This window comes from Spermophilus citellus, assembly GCF_964194105.1.
Source record: "Spermophilus citellus genome assembly, chromosome: 15".
Lineage (NCBI taxonomy): Eukaryota > Metazoa > Chordata > Mammalia > Rodentia > Sciuridae > Spermophilus > Spermophilus citellus.
This window is the reverse complement of record NC_138195.1, coordinates 65,834,173-65,854,044: the sequence shown is the minus strand read 5'-3', so window position 1 is coordinate 65,854,044 and position 19,872 is coordinate 65,834,173. Positions and strand designations below refer to the sequence as shown.

Below are 19,872 nucleotides of genomic sequence, written 5' to 3'. Positions count from 1 at the left end.
AACTTGATATATATTGTTCCAGGATATTCTAGCTTTCAGGGTCTGTGTTGAAAAATCTGCCATTATCCTACTTGGGTTTCCCATATATATAATTTGACTCCTTTCTCTTGTGGCTTTTAAAATTCTCTCCTTATTCTATATGTTGGGCATTTTTGTTATAATGTGCCTTGGTGCAGATCTGTTTTGATTTTGTACATTCAGCATCCTGTAGGCTTCTTGAATTTGGGTTTCCAATTCATTCTTCATGTTTGGAAAGTTTTCTGATATTATTTCATTGTATAGATTGTTCATTCCTTTGGTTTGGACATCTATGCCTTCCTCTATGCCAATAACTATTAAATTTGGTCTTTTGAGGCTATCCCATATTTCTTGAATGTTCTGCTTATGGTTTCTTGCCATTATCACTAAGTGGGTCTATGTTCCTTTTAAGATTGTATATTTTATCTTCCTCGTCTGATGTCCTATCTTCCAAGTAGTCTACTCTGTTGGTGATGCTTTCATTTGAGCTTTTAATTTGGTTTACTGTTTCTTTGATTTAAATAATTTCTTTTTAGTTCTTTTTTTAGAACCTCTATCTCCCTGTTGAGGTTATCTTTTGCTTCTTATATTTGTTTATGTAGCTCCTTGTCGAAGTGATCTTTCACTGCCTGTATTTGCTCTTTTATAACTTCCTTGAGTTCACAGAACATTTTAAACATGTACATCCTGAACTCCTTCTTTGTAATTTCTCCAGCTATGGCTGCCAATGATTCTAATTATGTGGTATCTTGATTTGTTTGGGGCACTTTCTTCCCTTGTATTTTCATGTTGCTCATGTGTCTTCCTTTCTAGCTCTGTAGGGTTCCAAGATCTTTCATGACCAGATCTCTCATCTGATCTGGGAGCTGCTCCCACCAAATATGGCGAGAAAGGTGAGCCAGGATGGATGCAGTCTGCTTCCAGTGCCAGGGTGTCTGATGAGGTGGGGGGAAGCAGGTAATGGCATTGTGCTCTCCTCAAAAAATTAAAAATAGAAGTGCTATCTGATCCAGCAATTCCACTACTGAGTGTATACTCCCCCCAAATTAAATCAGTATATCAAAAAAATACCTTAAGTCACAGTAATTATTGCAGCATTATTCACCATAACCAAGATAGGGAATCAGTGTAAGTATCCATTAATGGATGAATGGCTAAAGACTATAACACACACACACACACACACACACACACACACACACACACAATAGGACACTAGTTTGTCATAAGAAGCAAGAAATTCTGTCATTTGGGACAATGTGGATGAATCTGGGGGACATTATGTTAAGTTAAATAAACCAAACACAAAAAGATAAATATCGAATAACCTCAATCATGTGGAATATAAAAAAGTTAATTTCACTGAGTTGAGACAAGGAATAGTGGTTACCAGAGCCTGGAGGATGTAGTGGGCATAGAGAACTAGGAAGAAGTTTGTAAATGGGTACCTTATTACAGTTAGAAGGAATAAGTTCTGATGTTATGTTGCTACACACAGATGACTATAGTTAACAACAATAGATTTGTATTTAAAAAAAATTTAGAAAAGAGTATTTTGAATGTTCTCACTCCAACAAGTGATACAGTTTAAGTGGAAAGATATGCTCAATATCTTGATCAGTGTACAATACATATATGTTGCATACATGTTGAAATATCACATGGTACCTCATAAAGTGTACAGTTATTATGTATCAATCAAAAATAAAACAATAATAGAAGAACTTTTTTAAATACAGGAAAGACTGCTGAAGTCTTATGCAATAGCTTTTCCTGTGATAAGGAACAGATGCATCTGGTTTTACCTATTTCTGATCTTGAACCAAGATGCCATAGCAGCACCCTGTGTCCATGAGGACATAGACATGACAATAGAACCGCAGGTGCAATGGCTGAGACATAGATGAACTGCTAACCCCATGTCAGCAGCTGCTTGCTATCAGACTTCACAGTAGGAAAGAAACACAATATCTTACATAAGACATTGTATGTCAAGTTATCAAGGAATGTTGGTAAATTCATTCCTGAGCCCACCATCTGGGCTTATCTGACACATTTTCTAGATCTTGGTCAGGGCAGCACAAGGTCAGGAGCAGACTCACATCCTCTAAGCTACCAGGGGCACAGTGCAACTGTAATGGCTGCAGTCTCTAGGTACTTACCTCATTCCAAGGCTGAGAGCAGAAGTTTCTTATTTTCCTAATTGCCTCTTCCTGAGAGACCTTTTCTGATGTCAAGTTAAAAAAACTCATCACAAAGTAGAAAGCTGAAAATGCCTATAAGAGAAAATTGCAGACTTTTAGGTTCTGCCCAACACATAGGAACACTGACTTGATCCCTCTGGGAGCTCATTCTTGGTTCATAGAAGAGCAAAGATGCCATTTGCAAGGCATTCCTGCTGCAAACAAGCCATATTCTTCAATCCCAGCTAAAACAAACCCAATGACAGTTTCTTAAGATAAATTATTTTTAAAAAATCATATACATACATAATATTTATCTAATTTAACAAAAATAACTGTGTGCATATTACCATTTTTAAGAATTTTCCTTTTCTTTTCCTTCTTTCTTTGCTCTTTCTTTGACTTCTTTTTTTTAGCTTGATTTTGCTTCCATTTCTAGTCTAAACAGTAATCCACTAATGTAACAACATTTCACTTTTATCAGGTTTCCAGGGAAACAAAATCAGAAAGTTTACACAAAGCTAAATTTGTCCATGAAGAAATAAAAAAGGTTTTATTGAATCACTTTCCAAAGATCAAATGAAAACACATTGACAGTACTTTCAAATATAAATTAAATGATGCATTTGTAGCCAGGGGAAAAAAAAGAAACAGACCTCATAGTTTTATATGAAATCCTGTCTTAAACTACTTGCCATGTCCCCACTCCCTTCCTCATCCTAACTTGATTACTCAACTCTAAGTTGTTTTCTCTAACAAAATCAGAAAGCTAACACAAAGCCAAATTTATCGATAAAGGAATAAAAGGGGTTTTGTTAAATCATTTTCCAAAGGTCAAATCAAAACACATTGATAGTATGACATATCTGCTTCCATTACTGAGTAGGAGGTTGGCTCTGCCCTGGCAAGAATAATTCTAGAGGTAGGGGCAATATCAATTTTAGGTATTCTGTCTCTCACTTATGTGTAGGAATCTGCCATGCATACTTCTATATAGATTTGGTTCCTGATATGGGTGGAAGCATTCACCCCTAACCACAGTCTTCCTTAGACTCACAGTTTGATTCTAATATATATTTTCTATGTGTTTTTTGGTGTATGTTAAGGGATTATAAACTGGGGATCATAGATATAACTCAAAAGATTAAGAGGCATTTATTTTTTTATTTTTTGGTATCAGGGATTTAAGCCAGGGCCCCTGAGCCACATCCCTAACCCTTTTTATTTTGAGACAGGGTCTTGCTAAGTTGCTTAGGGCCTAAGTTGCTAAAGGTGGCTTTGAACTTGTGATCCTCCTCTGCCTCAGGCTCCCAAGCTGCTGGGATTACAAGTGTATATCACCACACCCAGATATTTTTTATATTTTAAGGATGTCTTTTAAATTATATTCAAAATTACTGATCTACCTTCACATGTCTATTTTTCTGCTTGGAAGAGTGTTAGCTTTCATCAGACATATTCTCACAACAGTCCTGTGATCCCTTGAAGGGTTAAGAATGATGGGTATCTTGAAGACATTATGCGAAGTGAAAAAAAAATCAGCCACAAATGTACAGATATTGCATGATTCCATTTATATGATGGCATTTGGCATAGTGAAATTCATTCCAAAAGCAGAATAGTGGCAGCAGAAGCTGAGCAGGATGAGGAAGAGGAAGGGGATGTTTTATTTAATGGGTACAGAGCTTCATTTTGAGAAGATGAAAAAGTTCTGGTGCTAGGTAGTGAAGATGATTGTACAACAATGTGCAAATGCTTACTGCCACAGAATTGTACAGTTGTAATATTTACCAAATAGTTAAAATGGTAAATATTACATTGTGAATGTTTCATCACACACACCACATACAAAATAAAAGTAAAAGGGAAAAATGGCTGGTTCAGACAGCCTCATTATTTTGCCACTAGGTCCTGCCTTGGATGTGCAGAGTATAGAATCAAATATGCAATATACAATAATATAATAATGCCATTATATAGGAATAGAAAATACAATAAATATAGTCTCATGATTACAAATACCTGAGTCAAATTTAAAGCAATGACTAAATTGCTTCTTTTTATATTTTTAAAATGTTCTGTGATAATTATGCTACTTTTATATTTCCCCCCAAACCAATAAGGTATTTCCTGTAGTCACAGTAGAAATCCAGCCTTAGGATCAAGAGCAAATCTTACTGGTGAACTGGGATATGTTCATTTAGGCAGTTGTGCAGCAGAATAAGATCACTTACTCTCTTCCTTTGCTCTGGGATCAGTTCATTTTCATTCATGTTCATTTACTTTTTTATTCCATCTACCTGACAACCTTCACTGAAAGTCTTCATGTGATGCAGCTTAAGTGGTAGTTTTCTTTTCTGTATATGTTCTTCAGAAACCCACCTAATATTGCATTAATACCTAAGACAACCTCAGCCTCATAAATCCCTGGGAAAAGTTTCTTCTATAATGAATTATTGTTTGCACAAACATGGGTTGGTACTAACCCCCCCCCAAAATAATGTGCTGATGGGATGGGATGGGGTGGTAGTGCTTAGGATATTTTTTCCTTCTTAAATATATCTTGTATTATAAAAAATCAACCTGATCCTATGCTTAGAGTAAGACTTTGAGGACTCAAGCTAATCAATATCTTTTGCCAGAATGGACTTAAAGCTAATTCTTTTTTTTGGTGGAGGGCGGGGATGGGTACTAGGGATTAAACTCATGGGCAATTGGCCACTAAGCCACATCCTCAGCCCTATTTTGTATTTTATTTAGAAACAGCACATCGGGCTGGGGATGTGGCTCAAGCGGTAGCGCGCTCGCCTGGCATGCGTGCGGCCCGGGTTCGATCCTCAGCACCACATACCAACAAAGATGTTGTGTCCACCGAAAACTAAAAGAATAAATAAATATTAAAAAAAAACAAAAAAGAAAAGAAACAGCACATCATGGGGGCTGGGGATGTGGCTCAAGCGGTAGCGCGCTCGCCTGGCATATGTGCGGCCCGGGTTCGATCCTCAGCACCACATACAAACAAAGATGTTGTGTCCGCCGAAAACTAAAAAAAAAGTATTAAAAAAAAAAAAAAAAGGTAATGAAACAGCACATCACTGAGTTGCTTAGTGCTGAGACTGGCTTTGAACTTGTGATCCTTCTGCCTCAGATTCCCGAGTCACTGAGATTACAGACATGGGCCGCTGCACCTCGCTAAAGCTAATTCTTGAAGGAACTGCTTGCAGCCTTATTTTTCTCATTTACTTCAATGAGGCTTAAGAGCTAAATACACATGCATGTATTCAGTTGACCTTTGTACAACATAAATTTAAACTGCATGGGTCCAATCATAAGTAAATTTTCTTTTTATATTTGAGATAATTTGAAAATACTCACAAACTACATTATCTAGATAAATTTTAAAAATTAAGGAAAAGTTAGGTGTGTTATGCATGAATCAAATTTATACAGATAATAGTCTGTATTATAACTTACTACCATAAAATATATATGAGTCTGCTATAAAAATGAAAATTTCAAAAAACTTATGCACAACAGCACTTATAGATGGTACATGATACCATTCAGAGTCAAGAGAAATCTAAACAAATGTAAAGATATAGTATTAAGTCATAACTATGAAATTAACTATACTATCCTACATTTCGTTACACCGCTGTAATAATTTCACATCCACCTCCTGTTGCTACTATGAGCTCAAGTGTTGCCAGCCTCCCCTAAAAATGCCATGAGACATGATTCAACTCCACGAGGACAGCTCATCTCTCCAGTAAATTATATAAGATGATCTCTCATAGTTCCCACATATTTTCCACCATATGCACTACATGTAACAAAGAATATATGTGTTAAATTCACTGGTTTTTCTCAATATGCCCTTATAGGTTTTTAAATTATTTCATATCTGGTCATATTTTAACAGCTTAATTTATAATTTGTAATAAAAGGTTTACAATTGATTTTTAAAAGAACAAACTACAAGCACTTTTTAATAAACATTTTAAATACTTTTTGTAAAAATAGTTACACATGGCAGTTTGACTGGAAGGGGAGATTAGTGCCCCCAGTCCCTATAATGTTCAATGGTGAACTTTGCTGGTGTCTGTGTGTGTACAAATACATTTTAAATGTTTTTTTAAATTTCCACTTCCCCATTAAATTTGGTTCTGTCTCTTCTTGTTTATATAAAATTGCACCATGTGATCTTAAAAAGCCATTTCCCCAATTACCTCCAAATAATTCCCAGAGATGTTCCATCTTGTTGGTGTTTCTGTTTTGCCTGTCACATTGGATTCAACCTAGTGACAAGGGCCACAGTGTAGGCAGACACAGCACTAATAGTTTTTAATACTATATTTACAGACTAAGAATTAGATCATAAGGGACACTTGAAATGGTCCACAAACTCTCCCCCAACAAATGCTCTGTGGTTTGAGAACACAAAGGATAACTCCTTCGGGAAATAATGGAAATGCAACTGGATTTGGTGTTTCAAAAAGTTATGCTTCAAGTTCCTGGTCTTGGGAATGGGAACTTTTTCTTTTTTAATATTTGTTTTTTAGTTGTACTGGACACAATACCTTTATTTCACTTATCTATTTTTATGTGGTGCTGAGGATCAAACCCAGGGTCTCACACATTCGAGGTGAGAGCTCTATCACTGAGTCCCAGCCCCAGCCCAAGGGAACTTTTTCTTTTTAAATTATTTTTATCACTCCATAATAGTTATATGTAACATTAGGATTCATTTTCACACTTTATACATGCAGGGAAGATGATTTATTCCAAATCAATCCTCAGAATTTCTAAAGAACTTCAGTGTGGTGAGAGGACTGCTAGGAGAAAGAGCTAAGCTCTGTCAGCGCCTCCCTGATGCTAGGACCCACTTGACATCTGCTGCAGTGGTGTGCTGAACTGACTCTGACACGCAAGAGTTGAACATGAAAACTTCAGGATTTTTGTGATGTAGTTCATGTCAATTTGGGAGGCTGAAATAGATTGGGGTGGGAATATTTACACTATGGAAATTGACAAATGGTACAAATCAGCTCCCCATCCCCAGTAACCACTTGTCCAGCATATCCATTGCTCATAACCAACTGCCAATGAAACAGGGAATATAGTTCCTAATTTAAATATATATATATATATATATATATATATATATATATATATATATTATTTTATACAAAGAGGACTGCTTCCCTCCCAAAAAATATCTGAAATGGAAAAAAATTTCCAAAACACAGGTAAGTATCAAAGTATCAGACAGTGACCCTGAGGGATGTATCCAGAGAAGAAAGAGGCTATGCAGAGGGAGACAATGAGCTAATCTAAGGGGGCTACCAAATTAAGGTTTAGAAGTCAGAACAATCTCAAGAGACCAAGAAAACAAACAGAAAGGCCGCTAGGGGGAGCTCAAGGGTCCACCACCTTTTCCAGCCATTACCTCTCCCTATCTGGGTTGCAGGAATCACATTCAGAGGCAAAAAATTCCATTCCCTCAAGGAGGAAGGGTTTGCTCTATGTTGAAGGCAGGAATTAAGCCATGTTTCCCAGGAGGCAAAGCGTTCAGAGACACTAAAACGTCAGCTCCTTAAAGAGGGCATGTTCCTTTTCCTTCACATTTACTTCCTAGCAGTGACTGGAGTTAAACAGGCCCTTGGCTGTCTCCAGCTGCCCTCACCACTTGCCTTCCTCTTGTGGTACCCTCCTTCCTCCTCCAGAAGTTTGATTCAAGGCAAGAGAGGACCCTGGCCCAAGAAATCCCATGGTGGGCAACCAATGCCAGCTCAGTTACAGAATATTCAAATGAGGTTCTGGTTTGTTCTGAACTGGGGGTTGGAGCCAACTAATAACCAAAGCTATTGCTCTGCCAGTGGTTTTCCTGTGATGTACTTTCCTCAGGATCCTTGAGGAGAGGGAAGCTGTGGTTGGGCCATGATTAAAGTAAGCCTGGATCCATGGCACTACCTCCTGCTGCTTTCCCAGAGACCAAAGGAATGAGGAGCTGAAAAGGTTCCCAAAAAGCCAAGACTTAAGTCAGGTCTAAGTACCATCAGTCCTGTGCTGTCTCCAGGGAGCTCTTTCTGTGACACTTGTAAGAAAGTCTCTTATATTCTATAAACTTCAACCAAAATCCTTCTAGCCAATATACCTCATCATTTCACAAACTTACCTCAAAATTCCCCTGGATTGGTGGCAAGTAAATCCCATTGAAAGCACACTGAGAGTAAGGGCAGTCACCAGTGTTGAAGAGCTCAAGAATGCTTTGCTGGCATTGTTCATAGTTTCCAGTACCCTGGATTTGAAACTCATCAAATGGCAGAGTCCTCTTAAATTTCTTGGTGCAAGGGGTCTTGTAAAGGTCACTTACGTTCACAACCTTCTTATACCCCGTGTGAAAGCATGGATCCCTGAGGCTTCTATCACTTGACACCTGAATGAAAAAAATCACTTGAAGGAATCTTGTGAATGTTGGGGTACAAAAGCTACAATCTGACTTCATTATTGTGTAGGCATAGTAGAAAATGATAGCACCTAGAACTGGCATCATTATATCTCTCCCTGAGTTTTTAACCAATAAAAATAAGTGTTAAAAAAAGTTTCTGTTGCATGCACCAGAAGTGGTATCAGATGTGAATATACCTGGGGAATTTACAGGTTGCTGATATTGTTAAAGCTGGACCCAGTAATGTCATTAGCTGGGAATGTCTTGGAGTTCCTAGGCCTAAATCACATATGTTGGGAGAAGATTCCCCAGGGAAATTCTCAAGACTCTCAAAAATTGAGCCAGAGGCTCTTTACCTCTCTAAGCAGAGAATCACAAACCCCAAAAGGTGGAATATGTGTTAGGTCTTTTAAACTAATAGAATCCAGTGATTTTTTTAATCATTATTTTATTTATTTATGTATGGTGCTGAGAATCAAACCCAGTGCCTCACACATGGTAGGCAAGTGCTCTACCACTGAACCCCAGCCCTAGCCCAAATCCAATGATTTTTAACCCTCAACCCCACAGAGAAGAAATTGGGTGGCTGTGGATAAGAAATTTAGTGGAACTCTGAGGCTCAATGGGCCATTCTCAGTGGCATCTACTCTTCTTACTGATACTCTTCTTACTGATAGCGGTTTTGAGAATCAGAGAGTGCTTTGGGGGAAAAAAGAGAACTGGTTGTTCTTTCAACAAAGACAGAGACCAGCTGGATATGACAACCTTGCTCTGTGTTTATTTGTCAGGGTGTGCCTGGTACTCTACTGATGTGGAGTGTTTAACATTTCTTGCCTTCAAAAATACAAAAAGCATAAGGTAATAAGATTTGAAGTGTTGATTAATAAATTCTGTGTTTTTCCTGAAGTGTTTTTTTCTCTTTCTCTCCAGGTCATTCCAAACAACCCTGTTTTCTGTACTTTGTAGAAAAGGGAAATTAAAAAAATGGCATAGAAGACCATTTGCTTATAAATTGCAACACCCTACCCCTGAATGATATTCTAGCATGCAGCTTTCATTACCAACCCTTCAGGGGTGAGAAATTAATTGCTAAGGGAAAAAAAAGTGTGGTTTCCTTGGAGATAGTGCAGTAAACAAACACAGGAGGGGATGTCTGGATGGAAGAATTCATAGGGGTCCACCAGATGTAGCTTGGTATCCTGCCTGAAAGGGTTTGGAAAGTACAATAACCAACTTCAGACCAATTACAGAATTAGAAAGAGAAAATAACAGGATGTGAGGGCTGGAGGACCAGATGTGGAAAGGGCAGGTCTGAATTCAGTTACACTTGCCTGAATGTCCTTGGCCAGTTTCTGCCAGAGTGCTTGATCCTTCCCATAGCACAAGAAGCTATGTGTGTATACATAGTAGTCCTTGCCATACAGGCGAAATTGCAGAGAGTTTTCTGGGGACTCCGTAGTGTGGTTTTCAGGCACAAAAGTAATTTGTGTAGAGGCGCCCCCAAGGTCCAAAGCTCCAGATGTTTTCTCATGATTCATCTTTTCTGAGATCCCGCTGAGCCAACCTGAGTTCTAAAAAAGAGGACAGTCAACAGTGCTAAAGGTGTTTGGACACCCAACTTTTCACCATGTTTCTTAGATTCAGGGAATTTCTAAAGCAGAGAAGGAGGGGCAGAAAGGTGAGGCAAAGGACATTAGAGGTTCCTGAGTCTGCACCAGATAACAGCTTTGAGCACATGCACACACTGCTGTGACAGAAGCAGCATAACAACTGCTACAAACAAGGGGTCTAGGACCAGGCCAACTCAAGTTCATCTCCCACCTTAGTCAGTAATTACCGTGTGACCTTCAGCACAATCATTACCCTCATTAGGCATCACCACCCACCTCTAAAATGGCAGAGTCCTCTTAAATTTCTTGGTGCAAAGAGTCTTGTAAAGACCTCAGACTGTCGTTTGAGGATGAATTCTCTCAGCACAAGTAAGTGCTAGCACAGCACACAGCAATCAGCACTAGGCAAGTACTAACTGTTCTTACTTTTAATGATAGAGTTTCCTTGCATCTGACTCCCAGAGATGAAGACTTCCCTAAGGAAGGTCTTGATAGGCAGCTATTCCTCCAATAATTCTTACAAACATGGGAATAAATTCATGGCACTCTTTCATCCATCATTCACTCTGGATGAAATATTGCCTGAGAAAGCAAGGTCATAGACCCCCAGGGAGTCACTTCCATGGGTGATATGGGATGATCACCTGAAAGAAACTGCCAAGCAGATAGTTGATAGTAATCCAGCCATAGGCACCTTCCTCTTGGCCAGTGATGATGGTGGCACCCTGGAAGTTAAAGGGGTAGGTGCTGAGGGTCCTTATCACTGCACCAATGACCCTGTCTGCCAGTTGTTCACTTTCCATCCTACACCAAAGAAGAGGTGAGGTTATCATCTTGGTCTTAATAACTACACCTACCCATTCCCACTATAGTTTCCACATAATGCTGAAAGAAACAAACCAAAACATCCTGGAGTAAGTGGAGAACGGGAATCCCCACACATGGCTCACAGAAGAACTCTACTTGGGGATGAGGCTGAGCTAATTTTTTTGTCCCCTCTTACCTAATTGAAATCTCTCCAATCCTTGAGTAGGTTAGTCTTCCTAAAATAACATTTTTGCTCTTTTGTTCCCTGGTTCAAAAAATAAAATGTTCTGAAAAGACTGTGGTCGTGGTAGTTGGGTATTTTGTCATCTCCATGCCTAGAGCTGATGTTTGTGATAGTAGTTCCTAGAATAACTAAATAAAATTATTGTGTGACTCTTAGTTGATTACACAAGTTAGTCTGTACTTGAGGTTTTCAATTTAGACTGTGGTAGAAAGCAGGTGGCAAGTCACCTGGGACATAGCCAACTTCTACTGCTTCCAAACTGGGAAATACCTTCCTCATACTATCACCAGTTCTTGGGTCCATTTGAGAACTTGAGACCTAAGCAAGGAGTTTTCCAGGGTTGTCATAATGAAGATGAGATGCACCAGTTTCCAAGAGCTAGGCTAAGCAACACTGAGAGCCTCCCGGTGAGAGGATGTACCTTCCACTCTAACCTCTCATCTGAATGCCTCCCATACCCACTACCTGCCTCCTTTACCCTTGCTTCCCTCCACTGCAATCTATCTTCTCTACCAGCGTCACCAATTGTGTAACTTTTTAAAGTGAGTTTCCACTGTCTTCAAGATAAACTCTAGATTTCATGTGGTCCACAAGGCCTTCTCAGAATCCCACTCATAACTCTGGCTCTGTCCCTTACCAGGCAGACTTGGGACCTTGGGTGTTACTCAACATTTGTGAGCCACAGCTTCCTTATCTGGTTAGTAACAGTTATTCATATCCTCTACTTCATACTGTTGTTTTGATGATTAAATTAAACAATGTGAATCATGAATTTAGTATTCTTCTAAGAATACAGCAAGTGCTCAATAAATATTAGCTTCTACTATTGTTATTTTACAACATGCACCCTGTCTCCTGTCTTTGCAGAGCTACTAACAGACCTGTGAATATGCCCTATTGTCCCACCATTGCACATCCTAGAACAAACTCCACACCAACTGCATCAAGTCAGTGACTTTTTCCTGCCTCTTCATTGCTGTATCACAGCTTTTAAAATGTGCCTGACACACAATAGGTTTGAGTAACAGTGGGTTACTGAACATGTGCTATCACTTTGTCTATAACACCCTTCCCTCACCCGACAAATGCTCTTTTGTGACTCAGCTCATATATCTCCTCCTTGTACAAGTCTTTCTGAGGGCCTTTCATCCTGAGCAGGACAAATGCTCCCACAGGAGTCTGAGCATTCCTCTGTAAAAGAAGTGATCACACTGGGTGGAACTATTTCCTTGGGGCTGAGTCACCTTCATCCATGTTCTGGACAAAGTAGGCACTCATGATCGATGAATGAACAAGTAAACAAATAATGCAACTAGGTGACCAAGTGTTGACCAATAAAGATGTGCTTGTTATAAATGTCTTGGGACATCTGTGGGTCTCCTCTAGTCTTCCTACACCCAGATACTGATTGACTAATTCTGTGTCTCCAAATCTCAGAGCACATAGGCTCAATCTTTCTCTCTGTGTGTCTCTTCCCGCTTGAGTTTACTATGGGCAGATGGGCAAGGCTTTTTTTTTGAGAAGTGGTCTCTTTAAATTTCCTCAGGATGACCTCATACATCTTCTCTCAGCATCCTTAGTAGCTCAGATTTCAGGCATATACCACATGGCTGATGCAAAACTTCTTTACATACTCAAAATCTTAATATTATATATACTATGCTTTGGGGATTTTTACTCACTTATTGAAATTTTCTTTCTTAGGTGTGGACTTTAAGATGTGTAGCATTTGGGGTGCTAGGGAAGTGTGGTTATCTCTTATAATTTCAGGGGCTCTGGTGCTGCCTCTCTGAACTCTACATGCTGCCATACCTGAGCAACCGCATGCCTGCTGTGGCTCCCAGGTAAACAGGTGTCTCATGGTGCTTAGACACTGGAATCACGTACCGGGTCCTTTCCATGCATTCAGCCAGGTAGTCACCTATTTCCTGTAATTTATGAGCATATTTTGAGATTCCAGGACCTACGGAAAGATATAGAAGAGGATAATCATTTTTTAAAAATGTATAGGACATACCTTGACAATATCAGAGAAAATATAGTATTGCTGTGAAAATACAAGAAAAAAATCAATTTCCTGATGTGATATATATTAAGTTACTATACATAGAGGGTAACCCACTGGACTTAACATTGTTATGATTGAATTTTCAAATGTGGAGGTAAGTCCGTCTGGTGCTTGATAATTTTGCCACTGGATAGCACAATTTCAAGTAATTGTATAATGTTGTCTCAGAATTTGATGTGGCTCTTACAGTGTGCTTCTCTATTAGCTACTTCTGTATGATTCTTCCACAAAATTATAATTAGCAACATTAGTTCCTAGAATACCTAAATAAAAATTATATTTATAGCAAAAGTTAAAATAAGCACCAGACATACTTGCTTCTAGTGAAAAGACAGAAGCTGCTACTGGCTATGTGATCAAGGGCAGTACCTAAAATTTCTGAGGTGTTTTTTTTCCCTTAATTAGCAAAAGAAGGAATAGAATCCTTGATGCTTCCGTGACTTTCCCACTCCAATCCTCTGCTTCCCTACTAAGACTTTTCCTCTAGTTTTAGAGTGAAAATGACTGTTGCTATGGAGAGGATGAAGATTCCTGAAGCTTTTAAAAGTTAACACTCAATATTTTCATCTCACATTAAGATAAATGTCACACTATTAGTACATCATTGCAAGTATTTGATTTAAAGATAATTATTCAAATAAGTTAAGCAGATCTCATTCACAGGTTTTAAAACGGCTAATTTATTTAACTTTAATGAGAAAATTAGCTCTAAGTTACTAGCTGTTTGGATTCAGAAAACCAGGACTTAGTATTTCTTTCTCTCTTACTCTCTCTCTCTCTCTCTCTCTTTCTGTCTCTGGAGAGGGGGAAAATACTGTATTTGTTAGGTCAAATATTCATGCATTCATGGGATGAGCCTCAGAAAACATATATCTATTAGATTAAAAAAAAGAAACCCACTTTCGTAAGAATGGAAGTCATTGAATTAAAAGCCAGAAAAATGAGGAATCTGGACTTTAAGAAATGCAAGGAAATATTGTCTCAGAATTGATGGGGCCAATGTCTTAGAACATCTAGCCACTCGGTATAATGATTTTGTTTCCTGGAAACATGCCCTAGTACTTTCTTGACAAATTATGAAAATTAGTGAACTCCACAAGCCATCAACTAAAAGTCAATTACCTTCTAGGATCCAGGGTTCCTGTCAAACTGAAAACTAACAGTAGGTTCTTGCCTAAAAGGCCTAAAGAGATAAAAGAGAGATTCTGGTGTGACATGGTAATTTCTAGTGCATGGTGGGGTACTGGGTGGAGAGAGGGCAGAAAGCCAGTCAACAACCTTCCTTGGATTGGAACCTTAAAAGAAAACTGACTAGAAACACACACACACACTCACACAATGTAATGCAGTGGTTCAGAGCAGCAGGAATCCTAGAGCATGGTGAGACCTAGATTCCTGTCCTAGTCCTATTGCTACTTGCAAGGCACTAATCCTCTAGGGTTTTGTTTTCTTCTCTGTAAAAAAACAGAGAAGAAAATTCTGTAAAAACTCTCTAGATAGGAAAGAGGGGTGGGAAGGAGAGGGAAGGGGCAGAGAGTTAGCAAGGATGGTGAAATGTGATGGACATCATTACCCAAAGTACATGTATAAAGACACGAATTGGTGTCAACACACTTTATATACAATCAGAGATATGAAAAATTGTGCTGTATATGTGTAATAAGAATTATAATGCATTCCACTGTCATTTTTTTTTAAAATCAATACAAAAATTTTAAAAAGCTCTGTAAAAAAACAAGATTTAAAAGATCCTTGAGAATCTTTTTGAGCCCTAAAAGCCTATGATCTGGTCTCTCCTTGCTGAAGGCCTGTCAATATTTCTTCCAACCTGTAGATTAAAGTGCAAAGATTAACAGAGTAGCAATTCTTTGGACCAGCACCTTCTGCATCACCTGGAAACTTGTTAGAAATGCAAATTTTCAGGCTTTCTTCCAGATCTGCTGACACTGAAGTTCTGCGAATGGGGCTGTGCATCTCTGTTTTAAAAGCCCTTCAGGTGATTATGATACACTTTCAAATCTGGAACCACTAAGATGTGGGTTTGAAGTCAGGCAGGCCTTAGTTCGAATCCTAGCTTCTTACTAGTTCAAGTAACCTTAAACAAGTAGTATGTAACCTCGCTCAATCTCAGTGCTCTCATTTTTTAAAAAATATTTTTTATTCTAATTTGTTATACATGACAGCAGAATGCATTACAATTCATATTATACATATAGAGCACAATTTTTCATATCTCTGGTTGTCCACAAATTAGAGTCACACCATTCGTGTCTTCAATCCAGGCCCCTTGTTTTTTAAAAATGGAAAATAAACTAAAGGAAAAACTAATCAAAGAAGAAATCAAGTCAAGTTAAATATTAAATATAAACAAAAGTGTCTGAGAATATAAATAATGTCTCAATAATAACCCTGGATATTAATGGCCTAAACTCACCAATCAAAATCATAGACCAGCAGATTGGATTAAAAAAAGAGCCAACAATATGCTGCCTATGACACATCTCATAGGAAAAGACATCCACAGACTGAAGGTGAAAGGTTGGGAAAAATAATACCATTCACATGGACTGTGGAAGCAAGCAGGGGTTTCTATCCTCATATCAAATAAAGTAGACTTGAAGCCAAAGTTAATCAACAGGGATAAAGAAGGACACTACATACTGCTCAAGGGAAACATACCAACAAGATTTAACAATTATAAATATATATGTCCCAAACAATGGAGAATCTATGTTCATCAAACAAACTCTTCTAAAGTTCAAGAGTCAAATAGACCACAACATAATAATGTTGTTTCACCACTGGATAGATCTTCCAAACAAAAGCTGAACAAAGAAACTATAGAACTCAATAATACAATCAATAACTTAGACTTAACAGTCATATATAGAATATTTCATCCTTCAACGAGCAAATACACTTTCTTTTCGGCATCACATGGATCCTTCTCTAAAATAGACCATATACTATGCCACAAAGCAACTCTTAGCAAATATAAGAAAGTAGAGATACTACCCTGCATTCTATCAGACCATATGGAATAAAATTAGAAATCAATGATAAAATAAGAAATTAAAGCTACTCCATTACCTGGAGACTAAATAATACCATTGAATGAACAATGGGTTGCAGAAGACATCAAGGAGGAGATTAAAAATTTTTTAGATGTGAATGAGAACACAGAAGCAACATATCAAAATCTCTGGGACACCAAGAAGGCAGTTCTAAGAGGAAAGTTCATTGCATGGAGTTCATTCCTTAACAGAAAAAGTCAACAAATAAATGACTTAACATTACATCTCAAAGTCCTAGAAGAAGAAGAACAAATCTACACCCAAAGCAGTAGAAGACAGGAAATAATTAAAATCAGAGCTGAAATCAATGAAATTGAAGCAAAAGAAACAACTAAAAAAAATGACAAAACAAAAAGTTGGTTCTTTGAAAAAAAATAAGTAAAATTAACAGACCCTTAGCCATGCTAACAAAGAGAAGGAGAGAAAAAACTCAAATTACTAACATACATGATGAAAAAGGAAATATCACAACAGACACAGAAGATAATTAGAAATTATTTAGAAAACTTGTACTACAATAAAATAGAAAATATCAAAGGCATCAACAAACTTCTATAGTCATATGATTTTCCCAAATTGAATCACAATTTAAACAGGCCAATAACAGGTGATAAAATAGATGTCATTAGAAGCCTACCAACCAAAAAAAGCCCAAGACCAGATAGATACACGGCTGAGTTCTATAAGACCTTTAAGGAGAATTAATACCAATACTCTTCAATTTATTTCAGAAAATGGAAAAAGAGGCAGCACTTCCAAACTCATTCTATGAAGCCAATATCACCCTGATTCCAAAATCAGACAAAGACACATCAAAGAAAGAAAACTTCAGGTCAATATCTCTAATGAACATAAATGTAAAAATTCTCGAAATTCTGGCAAATTGAATACAAAAACATATCAAAAAGACTGTACACCAGGATGTGGTTGTGGCTCAGTGATGGAGCACTTACCTAGCATGTGTGAAGCACTGGGTTCGATTCTCAGCACCACATATAAATAAATAAAGGTCCAACAACAACAACAACAAAAATTTTTTAAAAAAAGATAGTGCACCACGATCAAGTGGGGTTCATTCCAGGGATGTAAGGTTGGTTCAACGTATGGAAATCAATAAATGTAATTCATTACATCAATATACTCAAAGATAAGAATCATAGGATCATCTCAATAGATGCAGAAAAAGCATTTGACAAAATACAGCACCCCTTCATGTTCAAAACACTAGAAAAACTAGGGATAACAGGAACATATCTCAACATTGTGAAGGATAGCTACACTAAGTCCCAGGCCAAAATCATTCTAAATGGAGAAGAAATGAAAGTATTCCCTCGAAAAACTGGAACAAGAGAGGGATGCCCTCTTTCACCACTTCTATTTAACATAATTCTTGAAACACTGGCCAGAGAAATTAGACAGAAGAAAGAAATTAAAGGGATATGGATAGGCAAAGAAGAACTCAAATTAGCACTATTTGCCGACAATACGATTCTATATCTAGAAGACCCAAAAACTTCCACAAAAAAACTTCTAGAACTAGTAAATGAATTCAGCAAAGTAGCAGGATATAAAATCAACACCCATAAAAACCTTAAACAGCATACTGATCATGGCATTTGCAGGGAAATGAATGGCATTAGAGAAGATTATGCTAATCCCCCCAAAACAAATGCCAAATGTCTTCTCTGATATAAGCGGGGTGACTCAAAATGGAGTTGGGAGGGAGAGAGAGGGAGGAAGTTTACCTCTAGATAGGGAATAGGGGTGGGAGGGAAAGGGAGGGAGAATAGGAATAGAAGGATAGTGGAAGGAGATGGTCATCATTATACAAAATTCATGTATGAAGATGTGAATTTGGTGTCAACATACCTTATATACAGAGATTTGATAAATTGTGGTATAAAGGTGTATTAAGAATTGCAATGCAAAAACATTATGAATGTAATGCACTCCTCTATTGTGATGTATGTAAGAAATAATTAAAAAATTAATTAATTAATTTTAAAAACCCAGCATACTATAGGAACACAGCCACATCAACATTTATAGCAGCACAGTTCACAATAGCTAAACTAGAACCAATCTAGATGCCCTTTAATAGATGAATGGATTAAAAAATGTGGTATACACACATACACACACACATACACAATGGAATATTATTCAGCATTAAAAAAGAATAAAATCATGGCATTTGCAGGTAAATTGATGTATCTGGAGAATATTATGCTTTAGCCAATCCCCAAAAATCAAATGCTGAATGATTTCTCTGATATATGGATGCTGATACATAATATGCTGCAGTGGGGTGGGGGCAGAATGGGAGGATTAAATGAACTCTAGCTAGGGCAAAGGGGAAAAGAGGAGGGAGGAGAAGGGAGGGGGCTTAGGGGTAGGAAAGACAGTGGAAAGCAATGGTCATCATTACCCTTAGTACATGTATGAAGACACAAAGGATGTGACTTTACTTTGTATACAACCAGAGATATGAAAAATTGTGCTGTATATGTGTAATATGAATTGTAATGCATTCTATTGTTATATATAACGACTTAAAATAAATAAATAAAAGTGTAAAAAAATAGGAAATAATACCTACCTCAGCAGGAAGATATAGGATGAAATGAAATAAAAACTGTTTAGTTCTTGGTCAGTGCAAGACACACAGAAGTGTCCCATTAGTGGGGAATTGGTATTACTTAATTACTTCCATCGTATGAGTGTGTGTGTGTGTGTGTGTATGTGTGTGTGTGTGTGTGTTGCTGGGGCCTGGTGCATATTAACATGCTACTCTATCACTAAGCTACAATTATTTATAGGTTTGCTTATTTTCCAAGGGATTGATCATTAAGGACTAATTTTGATATTATTTTTATGATGGTAAAAAGTAACAATAGCAGCTCCACTGTGTTCTTCATTGGCATCCTATATTTGGGATTCCTTCTCCTCTTCTGCTCTGCTTGCATAGCCTGTCATGTTCACATATCCCAATGTGTCCCCTTCCCTTATCTTCACCTTACCGGCCACTTGGCATTCTTCTATCTGTTGCACTATCCCTGTGTCATTCTCCTTTTCAGATGGCCAGCTGTAGATGTACAAACTTGTGTGAGAAGAGCCTGCATCCAGCACAATTCCATACTGAAGGCAAAACAAGACAAAAACTTATCAGTATCACATCATTCTTCATATTCAGCTTTCAACAGAAATTCGACAAGGACAGGGTTATCAAAACCACAAGGAGAAAACTTTTTTTTTTCTTTGTATTTGGGATTGAACCCAGGGTTGCTTAACCACTGAGCAACATTTCCAGCCCTTTTCTATATTTTATTTAGAGACAGGATCTCACTGAGTTGCTAAGTGCCCTGCTAAGTTGCTGAGTCTGGCTGTGAACTCGTGACCCTCCTGCCTCAGCCTCCC

General features: G+C 37.9%; 1 protein-coding gene across 1 annotated transcript in view; it reads right to left on the bottom strand.

Moving 5' to 3' along the window:
* Positions 1–19,872, bottom strand: part of ENTPD1 (ectonucleoside triphosphate diphosphohydrolase 1) — a 107,519-nt gene that overhangs the window by 18,887 nt on the left and 68,760 nt on the right. Inside the window, exons 3-8 of the mRNA XM_081267736.1 lie at positions 19,476–19,593; positions 13,126–13,276; positions 10,907–11,066; positions 9,984–10,223; positions 8,380–8,640; positions 2,181–2,294 (exon numbers count right to left, since the gene is read on the bottom strand). Of these exons, the coding sequence (XP_081123862.1) occupies positions 2,181–2,294; positions 8,380–8,640; positions 9,984–10,223; positions 10,907–11,066; positions 13,126–13,276; positions 19,476–19,593 (1,044 nt within the window). The remainder of the gene's footprint in view (positions 1–2,180; positions 2,295–8,379; positions 8,641–9,983; positions 10,224–10,906; positions 11,067–13,125; positions 13,277–19,475; positions 19,594–19,872) is intronic.